The sequence below is a fragment of the Danio rerio genome, chromosome 7 (genome assembly GCF_052040795.2).
Source record: "Danio rerio strain M-AB ecotype USA chromosome 7, GRCz13ab, whole genome shotgun sequence".
Taxonomy (NCBI): domain Eukaryota; kingdom Metazoa; phylum Chordata; class Actinopteri; order Cypriniformes; family Danionidae; genus Danio; species Danio rerio.
The window spans coordinates 17,827,425-17,850,000 of record NC_141027.1 but is presented as its reverse complement, the minus strand read 5'-3'; the positions used below and the strand labels follow the sequence as shown (position 1 = coordinate 17,850,000).

The following is a 22,576-nucleotide window of genomic DNA, read 5'->3' as shown; positions in this document are numbered from 1 at the left end:
ATCCATCAGACACTGTTCAGAGATCCCAATCTTTACCTTATTACCCCCGAAAGAGAAGGCTGAAGTACGGCAGCCCCTGGCGCCTCCGGCTGGATTATTTAGTGGCATACGGCCCTCCAGAAAACCCCCTTTGCTACTGTATGGTGTGCTCTGAACACCTGCCTGTGCCGAGGGTCACAAACTTCCGCAAACACATTCAGGAGTGTCATCCGGAGACCAGCAGCCTGAGCCGGAGCGAGAGAGATGCTGTGGTCAATGCCTGGATGAAGGAGGAGAACATCGACAGAGCCACACCAAAAGAGGATGGTGCGTACAGACACAAAATAAATAAATAAAAAATAATAAATAACAAACTGCCATTACTGTAAATGCTTTATTAATAGACTTTTTCAACTAAATAAAAAGAATTTAAATGCAAAATTGACTCTGAAAACTGAAGGATATTTTCTGAAGTAAATTTATCGTTTTATTGATTCATTCACGATATACTGAATCATTAAAAAATTAATTAATGTAATTTTAATAAAAAATAGAAAATTTAAAAGATGTACTGTAATACCTTTCTTGTCTCTAGTGTTGTCAGTTAGCCTTTGCTGAGTAGGCTAAGCTAACAGCTTGACAATGATTAAGGGCTCTATTTTGACGGTCCATGCGCAAAGTGCAAAACGCAGGGCGCAAATGCTTTCAGGGCGTGTCAGGACGCGTTTTTGCTAATTTAAGGACGGGAAATCTGCCTTGCGCTTCGGCGCATGATCTAAAAGGGTTGAGTTTATTTTCTTAATGAGTTATAGGTGTGTTTTGAGAATAAACCAATTAGAGTCTCATCTCCCATTCCCTTTAAGAGTCAGCTGCATCGCGCCAAGAGCACTTTCGCTATTTACAGGACGCAAAGTAAGTCTAAGTGGAAAAAATGAGCATTTCACAAGCAAACAGTTAACAGTTTTTTAACAGAAAACTGTTAAACAGAGCATCTACTGCGTGAGAATGAGAGATAATGGATCACTTTCACTTTCGCTCTTGGATAGGGGAACCTTTATGCACAGACATCAATTAGCCTATAAATAAACAATTTTGTTTGTTAAGTGCAAATATTCATTTCAAAACTATTTCTAAATTCAGTTCTAATTTCCAGCAAATGAATAAATGAATAATAATAGGAAAATGTGCTCAAAAACCTGAGTTATATCCTAAAACACATGCTGTGCCCCATATGGTCTAAAACCTGACAGGTGGGCAAATCTAAGCTTGTTTTTAATAAAACAAATATAAATATGGGTATAATAAATAATACTGCTAATAATAATAACATTATACGAAAGCAAATTGTTATGAATGAACTGAAAAAGCCTCCCGAGATGAAGAAGACATAAAAGCAGTGGTTTTTCATATTTATGTAGGCTAGAAAATAATGTTTTGTAATATTTTAATCCTTTATATTTATATTCTATATCTATTCTTATTATATACTATATATATCCTTAATATTAAATATTAAAAAATAATTAAAAAATATTAACATTTTTTCATATGTAAAGATATTTGCCTATTGCTCTCTTGTGCGTATTAAGCAGTGTGTAAGCGAGGCGCAACTCTGCGCCTGAGTTTAGACCGGGTTAGTTTTGGTCTAATGAAAAATCTATTGTAGTTTGTCAAAATAGAGACGTGCTAGCAGTCCACCTCAGAACGCCTTCCTTTTTAGACCAGAACGCCTATGGGCGCCAAAATGAGCGCTAATGCATTTGCTATTTAAACAGCGTAGCGCAACGCCTCAAAACGACTCTTGCGCCAAGCTTAAACTACCAAAACACTACTGGGTCACGCCTTGCGCCACACTGCGCCGGGTGTATGATAGGGCCCTAAATGTTGAATGTATCTTGTTTTAATAAATATATTGATTAATACGCTTAATCGGTTTATAATGTTCTTTTAAATCACATTTTAATTTTTTTTCAAGAAGTTTAAATTAGCCAAACATTTATCTTTCATTTAGTTAGCATCAAGCTTACAGCTTGAAATGTTAACGGAGCATTTAGCATCTCTGGGAAATTTATTTTAAGCATATCAAGCTTTTCATGATGCACCTGATATTAAAAAAGTCCTTAAAATTACATATTTATTTTTCATATCAAGATAAAAAAAATATTAAATCTAAACATTTCACTATAGTTAGCCTTTGCTTAGCAAGCTAAATCTCTAAAACTAAAGTAAATTAGCACCGCAAGTAAATTTATCTTGTTTTAAGGATGTAGTTTTTCATAAATGTACTAAATCATAAAAATATTCTGTATGTTAAATGACTTATATTGCATATCACGCAAAAAATATAAAACCTTAACTTTTCTCTTCACTGGTTTTTGTTAGCCTTTGCTTTTCTTGTCTTATCTTGTTTAAAGCATCCAAAAACAATTATGGTGTATTAATTATGAAATTGTATCTGTTATTGTCCTTTAAATGACATATTTTAGAAGCTTAAAATTCGAAATTAAACCTCGGGTAAATATACAGTTTTTAAGGATGCAAATATATTCAATATACAAAGATGTTTATAATGTACCTAATCATTAAAATGTTCATAAATGTAATTTAAAGTAACATTCCACTATTTAAACAGTTCTACATGGTTAAACGGTTACGTTTTTACCATTTTTTTAATCCATTCAACCAATCTTTGGGTGTGTCGAGAACACTATTCATTAGCTTAGCATAAATCATTGAATCAGTTTAGGCTATTAGCATCTTGCTCGAAAGAAAATATATAAACAGTTGCAATCAGAATTATTAATTTCCTCTTTAAAATATTTGTTTTATTTTTAAATATTTCCCAAATGATGTTTAACAGAGCAAGGATATTTTCACAGTATGTCTGATAATATTTTTTCTTCTGGAGAAAGTCTTATTTGTTTTATTTGGGTTAGAATAAAAGAAGTTTTTAATTTTTTAACACAATTTTAAGGTCAAAATTACTAGCCCCTTTGAGCTATATGTATTTTTTCGATAGTCTACAGAACAAACCATCGTTATACAATAACTTGACTAATTACCCTAACCTGCCTAGTTAACCTAATTAACCTAGTTAAGAATTTAAATGTCACTTTAAGCTGTATAGAAGTGTCTTGAAAAATATCTAGTCAAATATTATTTACTGTCATCATGGCAAAGATAAAATAAATCAGCTATTAGAAATGAGTTATTCAAACTATTATGTTTAGAAACGTGTTGAATAAATCTCTTCGTTAAACAGTATATTGTGTGTGTGTGTGTGTGTGTGTGTGTATGTATATATATATATATATATATATATATATATATATATATATATATATATATATATATATATATATATATATATATATATATATATATATATATATATATATATAGTCTAGCCTGATTCAATTGGTTATGCTAAGCTAAGCTAAAGAGTTGTAAAATGAGCTTATTTCCAAAAAAGTTGTGTTCTGGGCTGCACAGTGGCTCATTGCTTAGCACTGTCGCCTCACAGCAAGAGGGTCGCTGGTTCCAGTCCCGGCTAGGCCAGTTGGCATTTCTGTGTTGAGTTTGCATGTTCTCCCCATGTTCATGTGCGTTTCCTTTGCATGCTTAGGTTTCCCCCACAGTCCGAAGACATGCGCTATTTTTGAATTAGATAAGCTAAACTGGCCGTGGTGTTTAAGTGTGTGTGTTTGTGTGTATGTGTGTATGATTTTGTGTTTGTTTCCCATTATTGTGTTGCAGCTGGAAGAGCATCCGCTGCATAAAACAATGCCAGAACAGTTGGCGGTTTATTCTGCTGTGGCTACCTCTGATAAATCAGGGACTAAGCCGAATAAATGAATGAAGTGTTCCTTTTAGAAACTTGCTTGCTTTGTTTTTACTTAGCATTCTAACAGTGTCAGTTTGCTTATAGCTCTGTGAAATCTTAGAGTTTTTGAATGAGCCATGTATTAGTTTTTTCATTGTGATCCTGCTCTTAATCAAATATCTTGTTGCTGCAGATCATTAATATTTCTCTCTCTTTTAATTTTTTCCCTGTTTGCTGTAGTAGATCCACAAAGTGTCCCTGTCACCACAGAACCACAAGCATCGCCTGTGAAATCCATAGAGCAAGGTGGTGAAGCAGAAGACAACAGCACACAAATCACACTACAAACACAGACAGCAGGGCGGCACAGACACTACCCGGGGAAAGACCAGCGGCGCAACTACCAGCCACGATGGAAGATGGACTTCTTGATGGACTACGACTGCAGGAAACACGGATTGATTTGCATGGTGTGCGGCGCAACGCTCGCTACGCTAAAGGTTAGCACTATCAAGAGACACATCCTACAAGTTCACCCTCACTCGCTGGACTACAGCCCCGAGGAGAGGCAGCTCGTCCTGCTCTGCTACAACCAGATCTCTGCGCACTTTCATTCGGACGACTGCTTTTCCGGTTCAAACCATGGCCATAAAGAGAACGCTAACGGTAACGATTTCGTTCAAGGCGAATGCACTTCGAGCCAGAGCACTTAATTGAAAAACAAGAGGATGTGTTTTTGACATCCTGTTTTATTTTTGGCTTTCGTTCACTCAGGAAGATTTCTGCGGGGTAAAAAAAAATTAACTTTTTTTTGAAGGATTGTTGGAGAGTAATTGTACTATTCGACTCCAACAAAGTGAGAAAAACATAATAAATTAATAATTAAAATAATATTTATAAATTAAGTTGTTTTTAAAGGGATAGTTTATCCTTTCATTTTTAGTTTACCCACCTTCAAGCAATACAAGATGTTGGTGATTTTTCTTTGTTTCACTAGATCATTAGAGAAGTTTTTGTTATGACATTGTGGTTCACAGTAATTAAAAACATGCAAGTTACCCAGCAAACAAATTTTTTTAATAGACGTCTAATATACATCTAAATGTTGACAGCTATTAAAGAGATGGTTCCCCCAAATAGAAAATACTGTCATTATTTGCTCACCTTTAGCTAGTTCCAAACCGATTGGGTTTCTTTCCTCTACTAAACACAAAAGAAGATATTTTGAAAAATGCTGGTTTCTGGGACCCATTGACTTCAGTAGTAATTTTTTTCCTAATATAAAGGTCAAAAGGTGTCAGCAACATTTTTCAGTATATCTTTATTTGTGTTCAACAGAAGAAATAAATTCAAATAGGGTTGAAACCACATGAGGGATACAATGGGGTAATGTTTCAATTTTCTGTGAACTAACCCTTTAATAATTTTAATAATGTACCGATAGTAGATACCCAGCAAGCATTTTTTTGTTTTTAAAAGTTAATGTCTAATAGACATTAATCTAAACATTGTCGTCTCGGCTGAAACATGGGTAAACTTGGTCTGTCAGTGAAAATCTAATTTGCATCTACGAATAGGCCAAAATTAGACTAGTCGTCAAATAGACAGGTTTTATATGTGTAGTCATTCATTTCTTTGTATTTGATGACTAGTCTAGATTTGGTCTATTTATAGACGTCTATTAGATTTTCACTGACAGCCCAAATTTAGCCTTGTGTTAGCCAAGAACACTATGTTTAGACATCTATTAGACATCTTTTGAAAACAAAAAATGCTTGCTGGGTAACTACTATCATTAAGATAATTAAAAGCATAGTACACCCAAATATGAAACATTACCCCATCGTTTATTGTCCCTCATGTGGTTTCAAACCTATTTGAATTTCTTCTGTTGAACACAAAAGAAGATATACTGAAAAATGTTGTTTTTTGTCTAGCACTTATTAACCTCCATAATAGAAAAAAAATTCCTATTGAAGTAAATGGGTCCCAGCAACCAGCATTTCTCAAAACATCTTCTTTTGTGTTCAACAGAAGAAACCCAATCGGTTTTGAACTAATTAGGAATGAGCAAATGAAGACAGCATTTTCATTTTTGTTTTATATATAAATTCACAAGGACCACAGTTTGTGCTAATATTCCTTTCTAATGCTCTAACAGTAATTAAAAAATGTGCAAGTCAACTACTTTTGGTACATTATTAAGATAATTAAAGAGTTAGTTCCCCTAAAAATGAAACATTACCCCATCGTTTATTATCCCTCATGTGGTTTTCAACCTATTTGATTTTTTTCTGTTGAACACAAAAAAGAAGATATACTGAAAATGTGTTTTTTTCCTAGCACTTATTAACCTCCATAGTAAGAAAAAATTACTATTGAAGTCAATGGGTCCCAGCAACCAGCATTTCTCAAAATATCTTCTTTTGTGTTCAACAGAAGAAAGAAACCCAATCAGTTTAAAACTAAGGCTCAGCAACAGTATTTTCATTTTTTGGGTGAACTATCTTTTTAATACCCATAGCTCTGGTAATACATTGAGAAACTAAACATTTTTTACATTAGTTAAAGTTAACAGTTTGTAAATAATGTTTAGTTTCTTGCACAGGCCAATTAGATCGGTTTAGAAGACCTCAGTGTATCATCAGGAGGCATGGGTATTCATTTAGTTTTGCCTGAATTCTTTATTTTTTACTATACAATTTAAGTTGGTCATTGACATCCAATCGTGTTATATATAAATTCACAAGCACCACAATTTGTGCTAATATTCCTCTTTAATGCTTTAAAACAAGTCACCTACATTTTGGATTGCCTGCGGTTGAATTAACGAATGGTAAATGTCAATAATTGGGTGTACTGTCCCTTTAACATTTAAACAGAATTCAGTTTTTGCTGGACTTCTATTTCCTTTTCTGTGAATAAGCACTCTCAAATGCATTTATTGCTCTTTTTGTCGACTGCGGCGAGACTGTTACTGATTCAGCACGCTTGATATTTTGCATGACGTCATACATTACAGTGGACTATATTATTTTACATTCAGCACTTAAAGGTTGGTGCTCGGTACATTTTTTGGGGGAGGGGACTTTTGCCAAGCAGACACAGTGGAAGAAAAAAATATCCACAACTTACCATTTTGTTAGTCCCATTTTGAGAGAAAAATAAATATAATATATGATTTATAATGTTTAATATTATATAATATTGGTTCAGTTCACCAAAAAAAGTTATATTGAAATAAAAAAACCTTACAGAATTGCTTTTTGGGTAAGTCCTATTTGGTTGGAATGAGATCCAAGTCTCAGGGAGCATGTTTTATTCATGATTCATTTTCTCTTATCACTCTTCTGCATTTAAAGGAATAGTTCATGAAAAAAAAAAGATTTTTACTTGTTCAAAACCTATTTGTTTCTGTTAAACATGACAGAAGATATTTTGAAGAATGCTGATTGATGGTACCTACTGACTTCCATAGTAAATGTTTTCCTACTTTGGAGGTCAATAAGGGCCAGCAACCTTCATTCTTCAAAATGTCTTCTTTTATGTTTAACAGAAGAAAGAAAATCGTAAAAGGGTTAAAACTAAGGCTGTGCGAGATGGACAAAAGAAACCTATCATGGTTTTCTTCAACAGTATTGCGATTTCAATTTTAATCCTGACTTTGACACACACACACACACACACACACAGAGATGTTTTACAGTGTGAATCTGAAACATACTTCTAAAGGAAAACAATTAGATCTTTATCAAAGACCTGTAACGTCTCTAAAACAGACACGAGGCAACAAGTAAATAAAAATCACCTACTAATGGTCGCTAGAGCAGACCTATGGCAAAACAAAAATATTGACTGTGTGTGTGTGTGTGCGCGCGCTCCGTCAAACACAAGACTCCGATGTTCTGTTTGACCACATCAAAAGTAGTTTTGTATGTGTCCACAGAATTTTTTTTTTGCCATGCTCAGATCATAGACCTCTTTGTGATGCTGCCGTGAAATAGTCCGTTCATATATCACATCTTTGGCACGCACAAGTCTGTTATGTATCCATGTACACCCAGTTGAAAACATCTCTACTTTTCAGAATGCTGCAAGCGCACCGTGAGTCATGTAACAACAACTGAGCGATCAACTTCATACTTTGTATAGAATATATACATTTAATTCATTTTCTTTTCGGCTTAGTCCCTTTATTAATCAGGGGTCGCCACAGTGGAAGTAACCGCTAACTTATCCAGCACATGTTTTACTCTGCGGATGCACTTCAAGCGACATCCCAACACTGAGAAACACCCATACACACTCATTCACTATGGACAATTTTTTAGGACCCAATTCACCTGTACCGCATGTCTTTGGACTTGTGGGGGAAACGGAGCACCCAGAGGAAACCCACGTGAACACGGGAAGAACAAACAAACTCCACACAGAAGCGCCAACTGACCCAGCCGAGGCTCAAACCAGCAACCGTCTTGCTGTGAGGCGATTGTGCTACCCACTGTGCCACTGCATCACTTAATATACATTTCGGTAGACTCAATTACCTCAGACCAACTCGGAACACCCAAACACCCAGTGCTTTTTGATTTTCTCCATAAATAAAGCTTGTTTCAGAGCTGTCATCCTGAGAAAAGAGTTGATGGGTGCCGTGCAACGACAAATGAGCGCAAAGCGCGTTGAATGTTGAAGGAAGCGACATACCTCATTCTGCGATACATCAGCCTTCCTCTATCAAAAGTAATCCCACACCACAGATGTGACTTTTTTTGGGCACCAAGTTCTCCTGTGCTGAACTCATCATACCCGTTTATGCAGGCTATGTGTTATTAAGCTCAGTCTCCAGTTTTTGCTCTTTGTTTAGGAGTACTGCTTTACGATTGGTTCAAATAGCATACTGTTGGAAAACCGTGCTCTAAGGCTCTCATGTTCAAATCATGATTTCTATTAATTCAGGGGTGCCCAAACTTGGTCCTGGAGGGTCGATCTCCTGCAGATCTTGCCTCACCACACCTGCATGGATGTTTCTAGAAAGCCTAGAACAGGGTTGTCCAAACTCGGTCCTGGAGGACCGGTGTCCAGGAGAGTTTAGTTCCAACCCCAATTAAACACACCTGAACCAGCTAATCAAGCTCTTTCTAGGTATACTAGAAACTTCCAGGAAGGTGTGTTGAAGGAAGTTGGAGCTAAACCATGCAGGACACCGGCCCTCCAGGACAGAGTTTGGACACCCCTGGCCTAGTAAGAGCTGTATTAGCTAGCCCAGGTGTGTCTAATTGGGGTTGGAAGTTAACTTTGCAAGACACCGGCCCTTTAGGACTGAGTTTGGGCACCCCTGAATCAATCGCACAGCCTTAGTTAAAACCAGCGGAGGGAGTAAGTGAACTATGCCTTTAAGGTCAGTTTAAATATTCAGTTTATCAGAAGGTGTGATTCAATAATGTAAAAGAAGTCTGTTAAATTAACAGACGATGCATGCGTTTTGTCTAATCATTAACATTTACTGGCTGCATTTATTTAAAAAATACATTGTACAGCATGAAATGGGTGATAAACAAATGGCCCTCTTTTTGTTGCTTATTTGCACTGGGCATTCAAACAACAGTTCAGTTCTCTCTTCTTTCCTGCACATAATGAACTGAAACTCTTATGTCAGCATCTCCAAAAGCTGACGTCATACGAGGGACTTGCTGATTCTGCCAACTCTTCCTTTAACGCCATTTTCTTTTGTTGACCAAATGCATTTCGGAAGCACTTTCAAAGTTTGAAGCGCCCCTCAAATCTTTCTGTGGATATTTCTTGAAAAAACGCTGCACAATCTTATTCATGACGATGAGGAGGAGGAGAAGGTTGAAGATTCGAACTCTCAGGGTTACCATCATTTCCAGAATCACACACAATACACACCGTACATCAATCATCACCTGTAGATATAGCTTTCTTGAGTTAGCAGCCATTGGGATAGAAATTCTCTTGTATAATTTACTGCAAGCACCAATAATCAATAAAAATAATGTTCATCCTGTTTGTGGATTTGGAAAACCTAGTTCTTTGATTAAATCAAATGTGTTTTTATTATTTCTGCATGATTTGCTGTGATATTTGTTTTTCATGATTTAATTTAATACAACTCAAAATCATTTTTAAGAGTTCACACTTAGCTGATGATTGATTATAAAGCTTGTTTGGCATGATATCCCGGGAGAGAGCCCTGAGCTCATAAGATCCTCGAGCCCGGGGCTCCCTCCCGTTTGCAAGGCGAGAGGGGAGTTTGAGCTCAGGAAGATCTCGAGAACTCCCCTGCTGTAGAAGCTAATGAACAGATAGTGATTGCTTTCAAGAGATAACTACTTACTAGGAGCATGTCTATAGTGCTGATTTGTATTAGTCAATTAACTTAAGTTGCATGTTTTTGGACAGTGGGAGGAAACCGCACAGAAACGTCAACTGGCTTGGTAAGGACTAGAACCAGTGATGTTCTTGCTGTGAGGCAGAAGTGCTAACCACTGGGCCACCATGCAAAGCATCTAAGAAAGGAGAAGTAGGGGTGGAAGAGGGGATTCTTCAAAATGAAGATGGCTGTTATGTGGAACTATGGGTATTTATAGTGGCTTAGGAATCGTCTGATTGGTGAATCATAAATTAAATAATGGGAGACCAGGTGCAAGCAATCATAAACACATGATCATCTCAAAATTAGTGTATAAATAAACTTCTTATTAGTAATTTTACGCAAAATTTGCATGACTTTTTATCAATTCAGAGGAGTTTTGCTCAATACAAGTGTCAAATACCATTTGTATTTATCTAAACCTTCCAACAACCAACAAATAATTCTTGATGCTTGTTCAAGCTACTTATTTAAAACGAGCTGATTTAGCACAATTTAATGTTTTATGTTCAATCTACTTACATTTGTAAAAATTATTAAGTTAACTTAATTTGTGTTGGGACAACATAAAGGAATTCAGCATTTTTTAAAACAGTGCAATTCTTTTTTTTGTCTATTTAAGATGGAAAAAACATGTAATTAAATATTGAAGGAACAAAATTTTGCAAAACATACATTGACTTGTATATGTGAGGAGCACCTTTACATGTTGTAAACAACATTTGTAAAATATATTCAACATTTCCACATTTTTAGACGTGCTGATAAGCTTTAAGATTATGCCTATAAACAAACCAGTGCAGCACAAGACATGGAAAAGTCTGTGCTTTAATATGTATTTTTGTTTGGTCTCATATACACTACCTGACAAAAGTCTTGTTGTTGATCCTAGTTGTAAGAGCAACAAATAATAACTTGACTTTTAGTTGATCATTTGGAAAATGAGTGGAAGAAGTTTGATTTTTCCGATGAATCATCTGTTGAGCTGCATCACAATCATCACATATACTGCAGAAGACCTATTGGAGCCCTCATGGACCCAATATTACTGCAAAAATCAGTCAAGTTTGGTGAAGGAAAATTCATGGTTTTGGTAACATTCAGTATGGGGGCATGCAAGAGATCTGCAGAGTGGGTGGCAACATCAACAACCTGAGGTATCACCAGCCTGCCCATTACATTACAAACCACAGAAGAGGGCAAATTCTTCAGCAGGATAGCGCTCCTTCTCATACTTTAGCCTCCACATCAAAGTTCCTGAAAGCAATGAAGGTCAAGGTGCTCCAGGATTGGCCAGCCCAGTCACCAGAAATGAACATTATTGAGCATGTCTGGGGTAAGATGGAGGAGACATTAATGATGAATGAAAGAATCTTGATGAACTCTGAAAGTCCTGCAAGAACGCTTACTTTGCCATTCCAGATGACTTTATTAATAAGTCATTTGAGTGATTGCAGAGATGTATGGATGCAGTAGTCCAAGCTCATGAGAGTCATACGCAATATTAATTATTTTTCTACTGCACCATGACTTTAAATTTGATATTATTTCTGTTAAGTGACAAGACTTTTTACTAAGCAAAGTCATACCTTACTGTCCTAATATAATAATTAAAAATCAAGGCATGACCATATTTTATTTTGGTAAAATAAGCCTAATCTAGAGGCCTTCATATAAGCCAAATCTGAAGCCAAATGTTCAACTGGAAATCAAGTTATTGTTTTTTGATCCTAAAACTTGGATAGGCGACAAGACTTTTGGCAGGTAGTGTATTTGGCCAATCATGAATAAGGAAAATCAGAGATATTTAATCCAGGAATATTTAAATTATTTTCAATAAGGTCAAAGCTGTCAATTCTCAGCCAAAATAAATACAATAAACAATATAATCTCTTAAGTAATAAAATGATAAATAAATGTCATAATTGTAATATATAAATCTACAGTATCTACACATATTTATAAATACATACACATTAGACATGCATCATTTTTATATGAGCCATGTGTGATCTACAATTCTCTGTAATATATTCGCCCATTAATAAAAGCTGTAGCCTTACCTTAAGTTGAAAGTTTACATTTACTCAGAATGTGAAATTGGTACAGTGATTTTAAATGCGTTATGAAATTAAAAAATTAATAAATACCCCAAACCCTTTTGACAGTAGAGCATATAAATCACTACTGTATGTACAGTTGAAGTCAGAATTATTAGCCCCCTTTGATTTTTTTTGTTTGTTAAATATTTCCCAAATGATGTTTAACAGAGCAATGAAATTTTCACAGTATGTCTAATAATATTTTTTCTTCTGGAAAAAGTCTTTTGTTTTATTTCGGCTAGACTAAAAGCAGTTATTAATTTTTTAAAAGCCATTTTAAGGTCAATATTATTAGCCCCTTTAAGCTTTTTTTTTTAATAGTCTACAGAACAAACCATTATTATACAATAACTTGCCTAATTACCCTAACCTGCCTAATTAGCCTAACTAATTTAGTTAAGCCTTTAAATGTCACTTTAAGCTGATAAGGAGTGTCTTGAAAAACATCTAGTAAAATATTATTTACTGTCATCATGGCAAAAATAAAAAAAATCAGTTATTTAAAATGAGTTATTAAAACTATTGTATTCAGAAATGTGTAATAAAATTCTCTGTCCGTTAAACAGAAATTATTGAAAAAAAAATAAACGGGGTTTATAATACAGGGGGGCTAATAATTCTGATTTTAACTGTATGTGTGATAAAATGTCAAATCTGCAAATGAGGAGAAAAAAAACACAAGCTCAAGCACTCTAAATGCTTTTGGCATTTTTATTAAGTTCACTTTGACATCATTACAGGGACCACAAGTTTTCCTGTTTGCATCTTTTTCCCCTCCCAAAAGCTCCCACATATTAACTTAATTCAAACCTAACAAACTGAATGTCGATGTTAGTCATCACATCTAGTCTTCGAAAGTCAAAAGCAAAAAAAACAGTGATCTCCATCAACCCTTCTCAAAGAGAAGCACAGGAAAAAAAACGGCAAACATGCTAAACAACTACAAGAATAAGTTAGAAAAAAAAAAACCCAAATATTAAACAAACTCAGAAGAGAAGCAGAAACGAAGACGGAGAACCTAATCACAGAGGTCTGCATCTATTAAAAAAGTAGTATAGTCATAATTTACCCTAAAATTGAACGAAAATAAAGATGCAGCAATATAAATTGTCAGAGCTTGAGCTGTTCTTTGAAAGCAACACGCACATGTGATCTTCCCTGTAGAACATGCTAGCTAAGCAACACCATGACGAGATGCTTTCGTCTGAATCTAATCATGTGTGTAAACATGCGTAAAACACAAAACGAGTGTGAGACGAGACATGAAAAAGCGCTAAATTAATTAAAGTATATTTAAACGGGGGATGCGCCTTGTTAATGTTAAACGGTTTTCCAATTTAAACATGCTTCCAACTGCATCAGCTGGAATGTTAAATGACCACTGCAGTAAAAGCATCAAAACCGGACACTAAAAAAAATAAGTTGACTCAACTTAAAAATTTAAGGCTATTTGCTGCAAAGCTTTTGAGTAGACTAAACTTTTCAACCAAGTAAACATCAACTAAAAGAGCTCTGCAGCAAGTTGTCTTACAATTTAAAACTGAGGTCAACTTCTTTAGTTACAGTGTAGTAATAAAGCAACGAAGTGAATGCAACAAATGGCGCGTGTTCGATATTAGCTTATATGACGATTTAACAAATGCGGACGCTGCTTTTAAACACCATGAAGCCATTTTCACCGTGGTATCCAACCTTTTCAGAAATAAATTCACTATGAAATGATACTGGTAGTAGTGTTTTAACAGCATTTGAGGTGGACTTAAAGGGATAGTTCATCTCAAAATGAAAGTGATCATCGTTTATTGTTGTTTCAAACCCCCTGTATGAGTTTCTATCTTCTGATTAACACATTAAGATGATAGTTTGAAAAATGTTGGTTGCTGGCACACATTGACTTGCATAGTAGGAAATCGAAATTACTGTAGAGGTCAATGTGAGCCAGTTACCAGCATTTTTCTAAATATCTCCTTTTGTGTTCAGATAAAGAACGAAACTCAAGTAGGTTTTGAACAACTGATGACAATTCTCATTTTTGTGTGAACTATCCCTTTACGAAAAGATGTAGCACGTGTGATGAGTGTAATTATCAAGCATAAAGGGATAGTTTAGTCAAACAATCAAATGTATTTACTCTGTCCAAACCTGTACGAGTTTCTTTCTTCAGATCAATTCAAAATAATTAATAATGAATGTTGGCATCTAGACAGTTGATGGTACCCTTTGACTTCCATATAAAATACTTCAAGGACGAATACGTTTCTTTTATTTGTTGAACACAAACAGACAGTTGATGCATCTAAAATTAAAAATTAATATCATATACAAAATATCTTCCTCTGTGTTTGATAAATTAGACACGTCATTGATTCTATAGTCGGAAATATAATATTACAAAATTATCCGATGTCTTTTGCCTTCAATAGAAGAAACTAAATTGTAACAGGAAAATGATTAATGCTATTGAAGTCAATGGCTATTCCAGCGTTGGTTCAAATATAATCTTTTCTGTTGGACATAAAAAATAAGACCATAACCAGACAGCTGACAGTAGCCATTGACTTTCATAGTAAGAAAAAAAAAAACATCAGGTTTACCAGCATTCTTCAAAATATCTTCATTTGTGTTCAACAAAATCAAAGAACCTCAAATAGAAGTCATTCATTCCATAGTAAGAAAAAAATATGGCTATGGCTATGTCAATGGCTACCATGTGCAGTCTGTTTTCCAACATTCCTCCAAATATCTTTTGTTTGACAGAAGAAACTAAATTATAACCAGAAAGTTGGCAGTAGCCATCCACTTCCATGGTAGGAAAAAGTGCTACTGAAGTCAATGACTATTCCAGCGTTCCTTAAAATACAATCTTTCCTGTTCAACTGAAGAAATAAAACCATAAGCAAACAGTAGCCATTGACTTTCATCCTAGGAAAAACACAAAGTTTACCATCATTCTTCAAAATATCTTTCATTTGTGTTGAATAAAATCAAAGGAACTCAAAGAGATATTATTGAATCTGTAGTAGGACAAAATAAAATGGCTCCCGTTTACTGACATTCTTCAAAATATCTTCAGTGTTCAACGAAAAAAAAAAACAGCCACTGACTTTCATAATGGAAAGAAAAACTCGAAGTCAACCACCATTCTTCAAAATATCGCCAATCGTGTACATCAATTGATGACACTGATTCTGAAGTAGAAAAAGAAATAATCACTAAAGCCAATGGCTACCATTTGCTGTCCGTTTACTGACATTTTTAAAAATATCCTTCAGTGTTTGACAGAAGAAACTGAATTATATCCAGAATGTTGGCTAGATCCACCAATTTTAATAGTAGGGAATAATGCTATTAATGTTAATAGCTATTGTAGCGGTCTTTAAAGTAAAGTATAATCGTTTGTGTGCAACAGAAGAAATAAAACCATAACCAGACAGTAGCCATTGACTTTCATAGTAGTTTAAAAAAAAAAAAAAAAAAAAAAAACATTCTTCAAAATATCTTCACTCGTGTTCAATAATAATAATAATAATAAAAAAAAAACTTAGTTATTGATTCCATAGCAGTAAAAAAAATAACAACCACAAAAGTCAATGGCTACTGTTTGCTGTCTGTTTACAGAAATTCTTCAAAATATCTTCAGTGTTCAAAAGAAGAAACGGAATTATATCCAGAAAGTTGGATATAACCACCGATTTTTAAGGATTCTACAATAGCTATAAACATTAATAGCATTTTATTAAAGTAACCCTTTTGTGTGCAACAGAAGAAATAAAATCATACCCAGAGAGTAGTCATTGACTTTCATAGCAGTTAAAAAAAAAAAGAAAAAGACAAAAATTCTTCAAAATATCTTCAATTATGTTAGTAAAAAGGAAAAGGGGGGAAAAATGAAACAGATGACATTGATTCCATATCAGGAAAAAAATATAGGCAGAAAAGCCAATGGCTACTTTTTGCTGTCGGTATTCCAACATTCTTCAAAATATCTTCAGTGTTTGACAGAAGAAACTGAATCATATTCAGAAATTTGGCTATACCCACCAACTTTAAAAGAGGAAAAATAACGTCACTGATGTTAATCTTGTCTATTCAACAGAAGAATTAAAACAATAGCCATTAACTTTCATAATAAGATAAAACACCAGCGTTCTTTCAAATATCTTCATTCGTGTTCAAACCAACAAATACATTTTCATTCTGACTGAACTATCCCTTTAAATAATAAACAAAAACATGAAATATTTATCCTTCTTCAGTGCCCAAGATGCCCCAAAATATGATTTTACCTTTCTAAAAAACATGAATAATGCGCACTAGCCCAGTTAAACTCAAAATAAAATAATAATGAACGAGTCGTGGGGCCAGAAGATCCTCTCTTAAATCCTGATGCTCTGACGATCCTATACATAAAACTCAATCTTACGGTTATTATTAATATTTATTACGAAGCCAATGTCAAACAGGGGACTTAACGCAGCCATCCTAAATCCAGATATATGAACTATTATTTGAAGAGTAATAACAAGAACATTTACATGTGAACTTGACCGAGTGCAAGAGATAGAGGTGCGACAGACGAACAGAAGTGCTGTATATTCGTGTGTGTGTGTGTGTGTTTTTAAATATAAAAAGCGACACTAACTACTTCACAGCAAAGAGCCTGTTGTAATCGAACTATATATACATACACAAAATGAAAAATGGCGCCGATAACAGGGAGGACAGTGAACTAGACCGAATTTAAATCCCCGCCGGCAGCGTCTCCATCCATCCAGTGCATTTCAGATAAACTCGTCCACATTTTCTGGTCAAATAACAAATAGAAGGTGAAAATAATTATTTATATTGATTTATTTTACCTTAGTGAAAGCTTTTCTTCTTAAAAGTACAGACATTTGCGTCGTGGTCAAACACCTGTCTTTATTCAAGTCTCCTGCACCACCCAAAAACCAGGTTCAGTCTAGTTCACAAGCCCTTCCATAAACACTGGCCATCAAAAATGGGCGTCCAGTAGCGTTACATCACTTCCTGTGTCGAAAAACAAAACAAAAAAACACCAGCTTCTGGAGCCCCGAGCTTCTTTTTCCTAATGCTCATTATTAATAAGCTGCAGAGTTAACATTGAATATCAAGAAGCTGTTGTAGATTTTACATACTAGCTGGTTCAGTGCAGATGGTTGTTTTAAGGTGTGAGGTTAAAGGGGGAGGGAATGGGCGGGGTTTAGATTAATGGAGGTGGGGCTTAGAGTTAAGGGAGGCGGCTAACGTTTTGAAGGATGGTAAACATGGTATCGAGGGACTTGAGGATCATTCTGCTTTACAGCGCTTCATGGCTCCGGGGAGCTTCTCTTGTAGCCTGAGGGAGAAGAAAACGACAGATGATTATTAGGACGTGGAATTAAGGCTTCACTAATTGGCAGCCACTACTTTTAGGTAAACAGCACACAGAAACAAAAACAGTGTTGCCAACTTAGCAATTGTTATGCTAGATTTAGCAACTTTTTATAGTAGATTAGCAATATTTGGCCATTTTAACATTAAATTGGCTGTTTTTAGCAACTTTAAAAAGTGTTTTTTTTAAAGATACATTGTGAATAAAAAAAAGAACCAGAGGAAACACAGCTAAACAGCCAAGAACCACAATCTTAACCCTCGTATCGTTCAAATTGACTATACTTTCGTTATGTTGGTGGCTATTTTTGCCCCATTGACTTCCATTATAATGACATTTTTTTGGTCACTCACACAATCACAATATATCACAATCACAGCTCGTTGATGCAAGTTTCAATTTAGCCAAGATTGCCAGACTGGTTGGAGCTGATAGAAAGGCAACAGTAACTCAAATAACTCCTCTTTACAGCCGAGGTATGTAGAAGAGCATCTCTGAACACACAACATGTCAAACCTTGGGGCGGATGGGCTACAGCAGCAGAAGACCACACCGGGTGCCAGCCTGCCAGCTAAGAACAAGAAACTGAGGCTACAATTGGCACAGGCTCACAAAAATTGGACAATGGAAGATTGGAAAAACGTTGGCTAGTCTGAGGAGTCTCAAATTCTGCTGCAACAGTCGGATGGTAGGGTCAGAATTTGGCGTCAACAACATGAAAGCATGGGTCCATCCTATCTTATATCAATGTTTCAAGCTGGTGGTGGTGGTGATGTAATGGTGAGTGGATATTTTCTTGGCACACTTTGACCCCATTAGTATCAATTGAGCATCGTATTGTTGCTGGCCATGCCCATCCCTTTATAACCACAGTGTACCCATCTTCTGAGTTCTACTTCCAGCAGATTTCGCGCCAAGTCATAAAGAGTGAATCTGGTGAACTGGTTTCTTGAACATGAAAATAAGTTCACTGCACTCAAATGGCCTCCACAGTCACCAAATCTTAATCCAATAGAGCATCTTTGGGATGTGGTGGAACAGGAGCTTCGAATCATGGATGTGTAGCTGACAAATCTGCAGCAAATGTGTGATGCTATCATGTCAATATGGACAAAAATCTCTAAGGAATATTTTCAGTACCTTGTTGAATCTATGCCACAAAGGATTAAGGCAGTTCTGAAGGCAAAAGGTGGTCTAACCTGGTACTAGTAAGGTGTACCTAATAAAGTGGCCGGTGAGTGTATAACTCCATATAAAACCACAAATTAAGCTTTTTTTTCCAACAGAAAAAACACCAAAAATCAAGAATAAATAATAATAATGTGTCATGGTATTACAATCAAAAGATGTCCTTATAATGGAAGTCAATGGGGCAAAAACAGCCACTAACATAACGAAAGGTGGTAAATTTGCCCAGAATGTATCATTCCCAAACAGTATTTCCCAAAATATGTCAAAATAAGACTTTTTCACTAAAAATCATTCAATTTTCTGAAACACAGACAAAGTTGTGGCCAATTTAAGACAAAAAAACACAAAAAAACAAAAAAAAAAAACTTCACCCCAAAGTGGATGAAAACATCTCCAACAGTACACAAGGGTTAAGAGATACCTTGAAGGAGACGCGTCATATCACATTCCAGTTAAAATGCTAGCTCAAACGGTTTGACATAACGGTTGTCAACATGTAAAGTTCCTGTTCATTAATTCCAATACAGTACTGTCATTATTGTCAATTTCACAAGTTAAACAAACAGACTAAATAATCTGTGGCTGTTCAAAAGAACAGCTCAATATCAGTGTTGTATTTATAAATAAAAATATATTTTCATAAAGGTCAAACGTTTGTATTTCTTTAGTGTTTGTATTACCCTCTCAGCAAAAACATTATTTGCAATGTGTTTTTTTTAAATTCAGTTAAGATATATACGCAATACAATGTACATTTTTTATTAAGTCGTAAAGTCCTATATTTTTGCATTTATTTATATATCTATGCTTAAAGTCATAATCGTCATAACCACATATGGAATTAAGACATGGATGATTTTTATTTCGGTCGCATTACTTAAGTGCAGTACAGACATGCAAACACCTGAATCAAACTATTAATATCGTGAAGGACTTTTAGCCGCATTTTGCGACACACACACAGCTGTTTGACACTATTCTCTGCACCTTCCGAGTCTGGTCAGTCATCACATCATCACTGAACACGTTTATGCTGTCCGGGAAAAGCTGAAGTTTCTTTTTTTTTCCCATTCAGCTTGCGGTATCAAATTACATTACATCCAGTCAGTAGCGTTTATAGCTAAATATTTAACAGTATTTGCATGTCCTTTACAGCACAGAATTAATTCAAATAGAAATAAAATATCATTTATTAAATTTTTTTTACAAGCAGCTAACTTGTTTTGCCGTTTGTGAATTATTTATTTATTTTTTGCAGTTGAATAAATCTATTTTTCATTCATATAATAGCAAATTTTTGCTAATATTTAAAACAACATAAAAAAGACTATTTTTCATTTAAAAAGGCTATTAGAAAAATATTTTGTAGTGTTTTTATGTGCTTTACTGCACATAATTCATTAAAATAGAGGAAGAATAACATTACAAATTAATTTAAAAAACAGCACCTAATAGTTTTGCAATTTGTGATTATTTTTCAGTTGATTAAAAGACTATTTCTATTCATATATTTCCCAACTGTAGATTTCTTTAAAAAATTTGTATAAAACTCGTCTCATCAACCCAATCTCGTGTCTCATCTCATGGAGTAAGCGTCTCGTCACACCCCTAATAACTATATTAGAACTTATACAAGATAACTTAACTTTTTTTCACAGATTGGTCTTCAATCCCTACACTTTTGATACATATTTTACAACTAAAATATGTTTAATTCATCTTTTTATTCACAGGGTTCATTTTTACAATTAAATTTCCAGGACTTTTCCATGACTTTTCCAAAACTTTCAGGTAAATATTACGTATATGTGGTAAATAAGACAAAATGCATGTTCAAATTTATTACAGCATATCAAAAAATGTGACAATCTATGTTGTTTATGTTTATGTTTATACCTGTAAAATAGTATAGATAATATCTTGTGTGAAAATATTTAGAAATGTTGGCTTGTGTGAATTAGCACAAATTAGCCTTCAGCACCCACATTATCTTACCTCTGTAGTTTAAGAGATTGTTTCTGGACATGACACTCAAATGTATCTTGAATTATGATGAATGCAAGTGAAAGAGAGGTGAAGCTGAAACTGCAGGTTGCTTTTTGCCCCACATAGAGAATGTCACGTGAAGGGATGGATATTTCAATTGTAATTGAAATGTAGCCAATATTATCATCTCAAATATATTCAAGTACACAGATATTTGTTCAACAAATTTTCATGACTTTTCCAAAACATTTTGGGTTTATTTATTTTTACTTTTCCAGGACCGTATGAAGCCTGTATTTATCTTATTTTAGTTATTTACATTTTTTAAATAGTCTACTATATCAAACTAATCAAAACAAACACACTCCAAATAACGCTTTTGCTTACTCATTATTGATTTTGCATATTACATAAAGATTCAGCTTTGAGTTGCAATTATGTAAATTACATCATCCCGTAACGACCTCACAGCTTCAATTAACAACAAATTGTTCAGCCTTTAGCGAGTTCCTCTGAAAATAAGTTGGCAGCAGTGCACAGAGAAAGTGAGCAGACTTACTTCGCGACTGTAGTGTTGAATTGAGTGCGTGCGATGTCTATGTAATGGTCAATCTGGGTCTGTGGAAGAACAGGAAATAATTAGAGTAAGAAATTTAAACTGTGATATTTGTGAGTCAAATCTAATTAATAATGTAATTAATAAAATTTGTAAATAATAAAATAACAAACAAAAAAATATATATATAAAAATATATATATATATATAAAAAAAATATATATATATATAAATAAATAAATAAATAAATATATATATATATATATATATATATATATATATATATATATATATATATATATATATATATATATATATATATATATATATATATATATATATATATATATATAAATACTGAAATATAAATAAAAAATAAAAAATGACAGGATGAAGTTGAATTACAATACTCAATCCATCCATCCATCTCTCAATACATCATATATTACATTATTTTTTATTGTTATTAATATTTATTTACTTAGCTATTGTACCTTTATTTATTATTAGTATTATTATTATTATATCTATATATCTAATTATATCTATCTATATATCCATCCATTTATCTATCTATAAATCTATCTATCTATATCCATCTCTCAATCCATCCATCCATCCATCCCTCTATTCATCTATATATCCATCCATCCCTCTTCATCTATATATCCTTCCATCATCCATCCATCCATCCATCTCATAGATTACATCCTTTTTATTATTAATAATATTTATTTATATAGCTATTGTACCTTTTTATTTTAATTAGCAGTTTATTTATTTATTTTATTCTGCATACTTATTTAGCATATCCTTGGCTTCTAAAACATTCTAAATTACATTTTTTTTTTAACATTTAATCTGACTTATTTAAAAAAACTAAATCAAATAACACCTTATTTTTCAAGTTTTGTGGTTTAATTTCGAGTTTAATTAATTTTAACTAACTATATCACCCCTGGTGTGAGGATATTAGAACTGGGTTATTGCAGTTTTGAGGTCAGCTCAGAGCTCTGCACCACGGAAATTAAAGCGGCAGTTCAGAGATTTGTGTCACTATCATGAATGCATCATTACAGCCCTACATGATCTTCATTAGTGCTAGATTTCATTCGGGGGTGGGGGGGACTGCACCAGGCACTCATTAACAATCATC

At 34.3% G+C, this 22,576-nt stretch overlaps 3 protein-coding genes and 2 long non-coding RNA genes across 11 annotated transcripts in view; 3 read left to right on the top strand and 2 right to left on the bottom strand.

The window, feature by feature from the left end:
• The window catches only part of ecsit (ECSIT signaling integrator), a 47,037-nt gene extending 44,102 nt beyond the window's left edge, over positions 1–2,935 (top strand). For both annotated transcript variants that reach the window (XR_015494874.1, XR_015494876.1), the window contains exon 9: positions 2,774–2,935. The gene's annotated coding sequence lies outside the window, so the exon portion shown is untranslated. The remainder of the gene's footprint in view (positions 1–2,773) is intronic.
• zfta (zinc finger translocation associated) overlaps positions 1–7,064 on the top strand; it is a 16,587-nt gene extending 9,523 nt beyond the window's left edge. For 2 of the 4 annotated variants that reach the window (XM_087260720.1, XM_087260718.1), the window contains exons 4-5: positions 1–306; positions 4,046–7,064. The exon at positions 1–306 is cut by the window's left edge and continues 138 nt beyond it. In XM_087260720.1, coding sequence (XP_087116846.1) covers positions 1–306; positions 4,046–4,515 — 776 coding nt within the window. In that variant the 3' untranslated portion in view covers positions 4,516–7,064. Of the gene's footprint in view, positions 307–4,042 lie in introns of all 4 variants that reach the window. The other 2 variants (XM_087260719.1, XM_087260717.1) reach the window with 1 other exon arrangement.
• Positions 1–8,544, bottom strand: part of LOC141375327 (uncharacterized) — an 11,448-nt gene extending 2,904 nt beyond the window's left edge. Inside the window, exons 1-2 of the long non-coding RNA XR_015495478.1 lie at positions 8,507–8,544; positions 37–259 (exon numbers count right to left, since the gene is read on the bottom strand). This is a non-coding gene — a long non-coding RNA (uncharacterized LOC141375327). The remainder of the gene's footprint in view (positions 1–36; positions 260–8,506) is intronic.
• Positions 8,545–12,987: 4,443 nt separating this feature from the next.
• On the top strand, positions 12,988–17,497 carry LOC147843083 (uncharacterized). Its single transcript, XR_015495477.1, has 2 exons — positions 12,988–15,648; positions 16,038–17,497. It is a non-coding gene; the product is annotated as an uncharacterized LOC147843083 (long non-coding RNA).
• rtn3 (reticulon 3) overlaps positions 16,715–22,576 on the bottom strand; it is a 37,512-nt gene continuing 31,650 nt past the window's right edge. For 2 of the 3 annotated variants that reach the window (NM_001328361.2, NM_201072.3), the window contains 2 exons: positions 21,424–21,482; positions 16,715–17,651 (listed from right to left, as the gene is read on the bottom strand). In NM_001328361.2, the coding sequence (NP_001315290.1) occupies positions 17,603–17,651; positions 21,424–21,482 (108 nt within the window). In that variant the 3' untranslated portion in view covers positions 16,715–17,602. The remainder of the gene's footprint in view (positions 17,652–21,423; positions 21,483–22,576) is intronic. The other variant, XM_087259028.1, reaches the window with a different exon arrangement.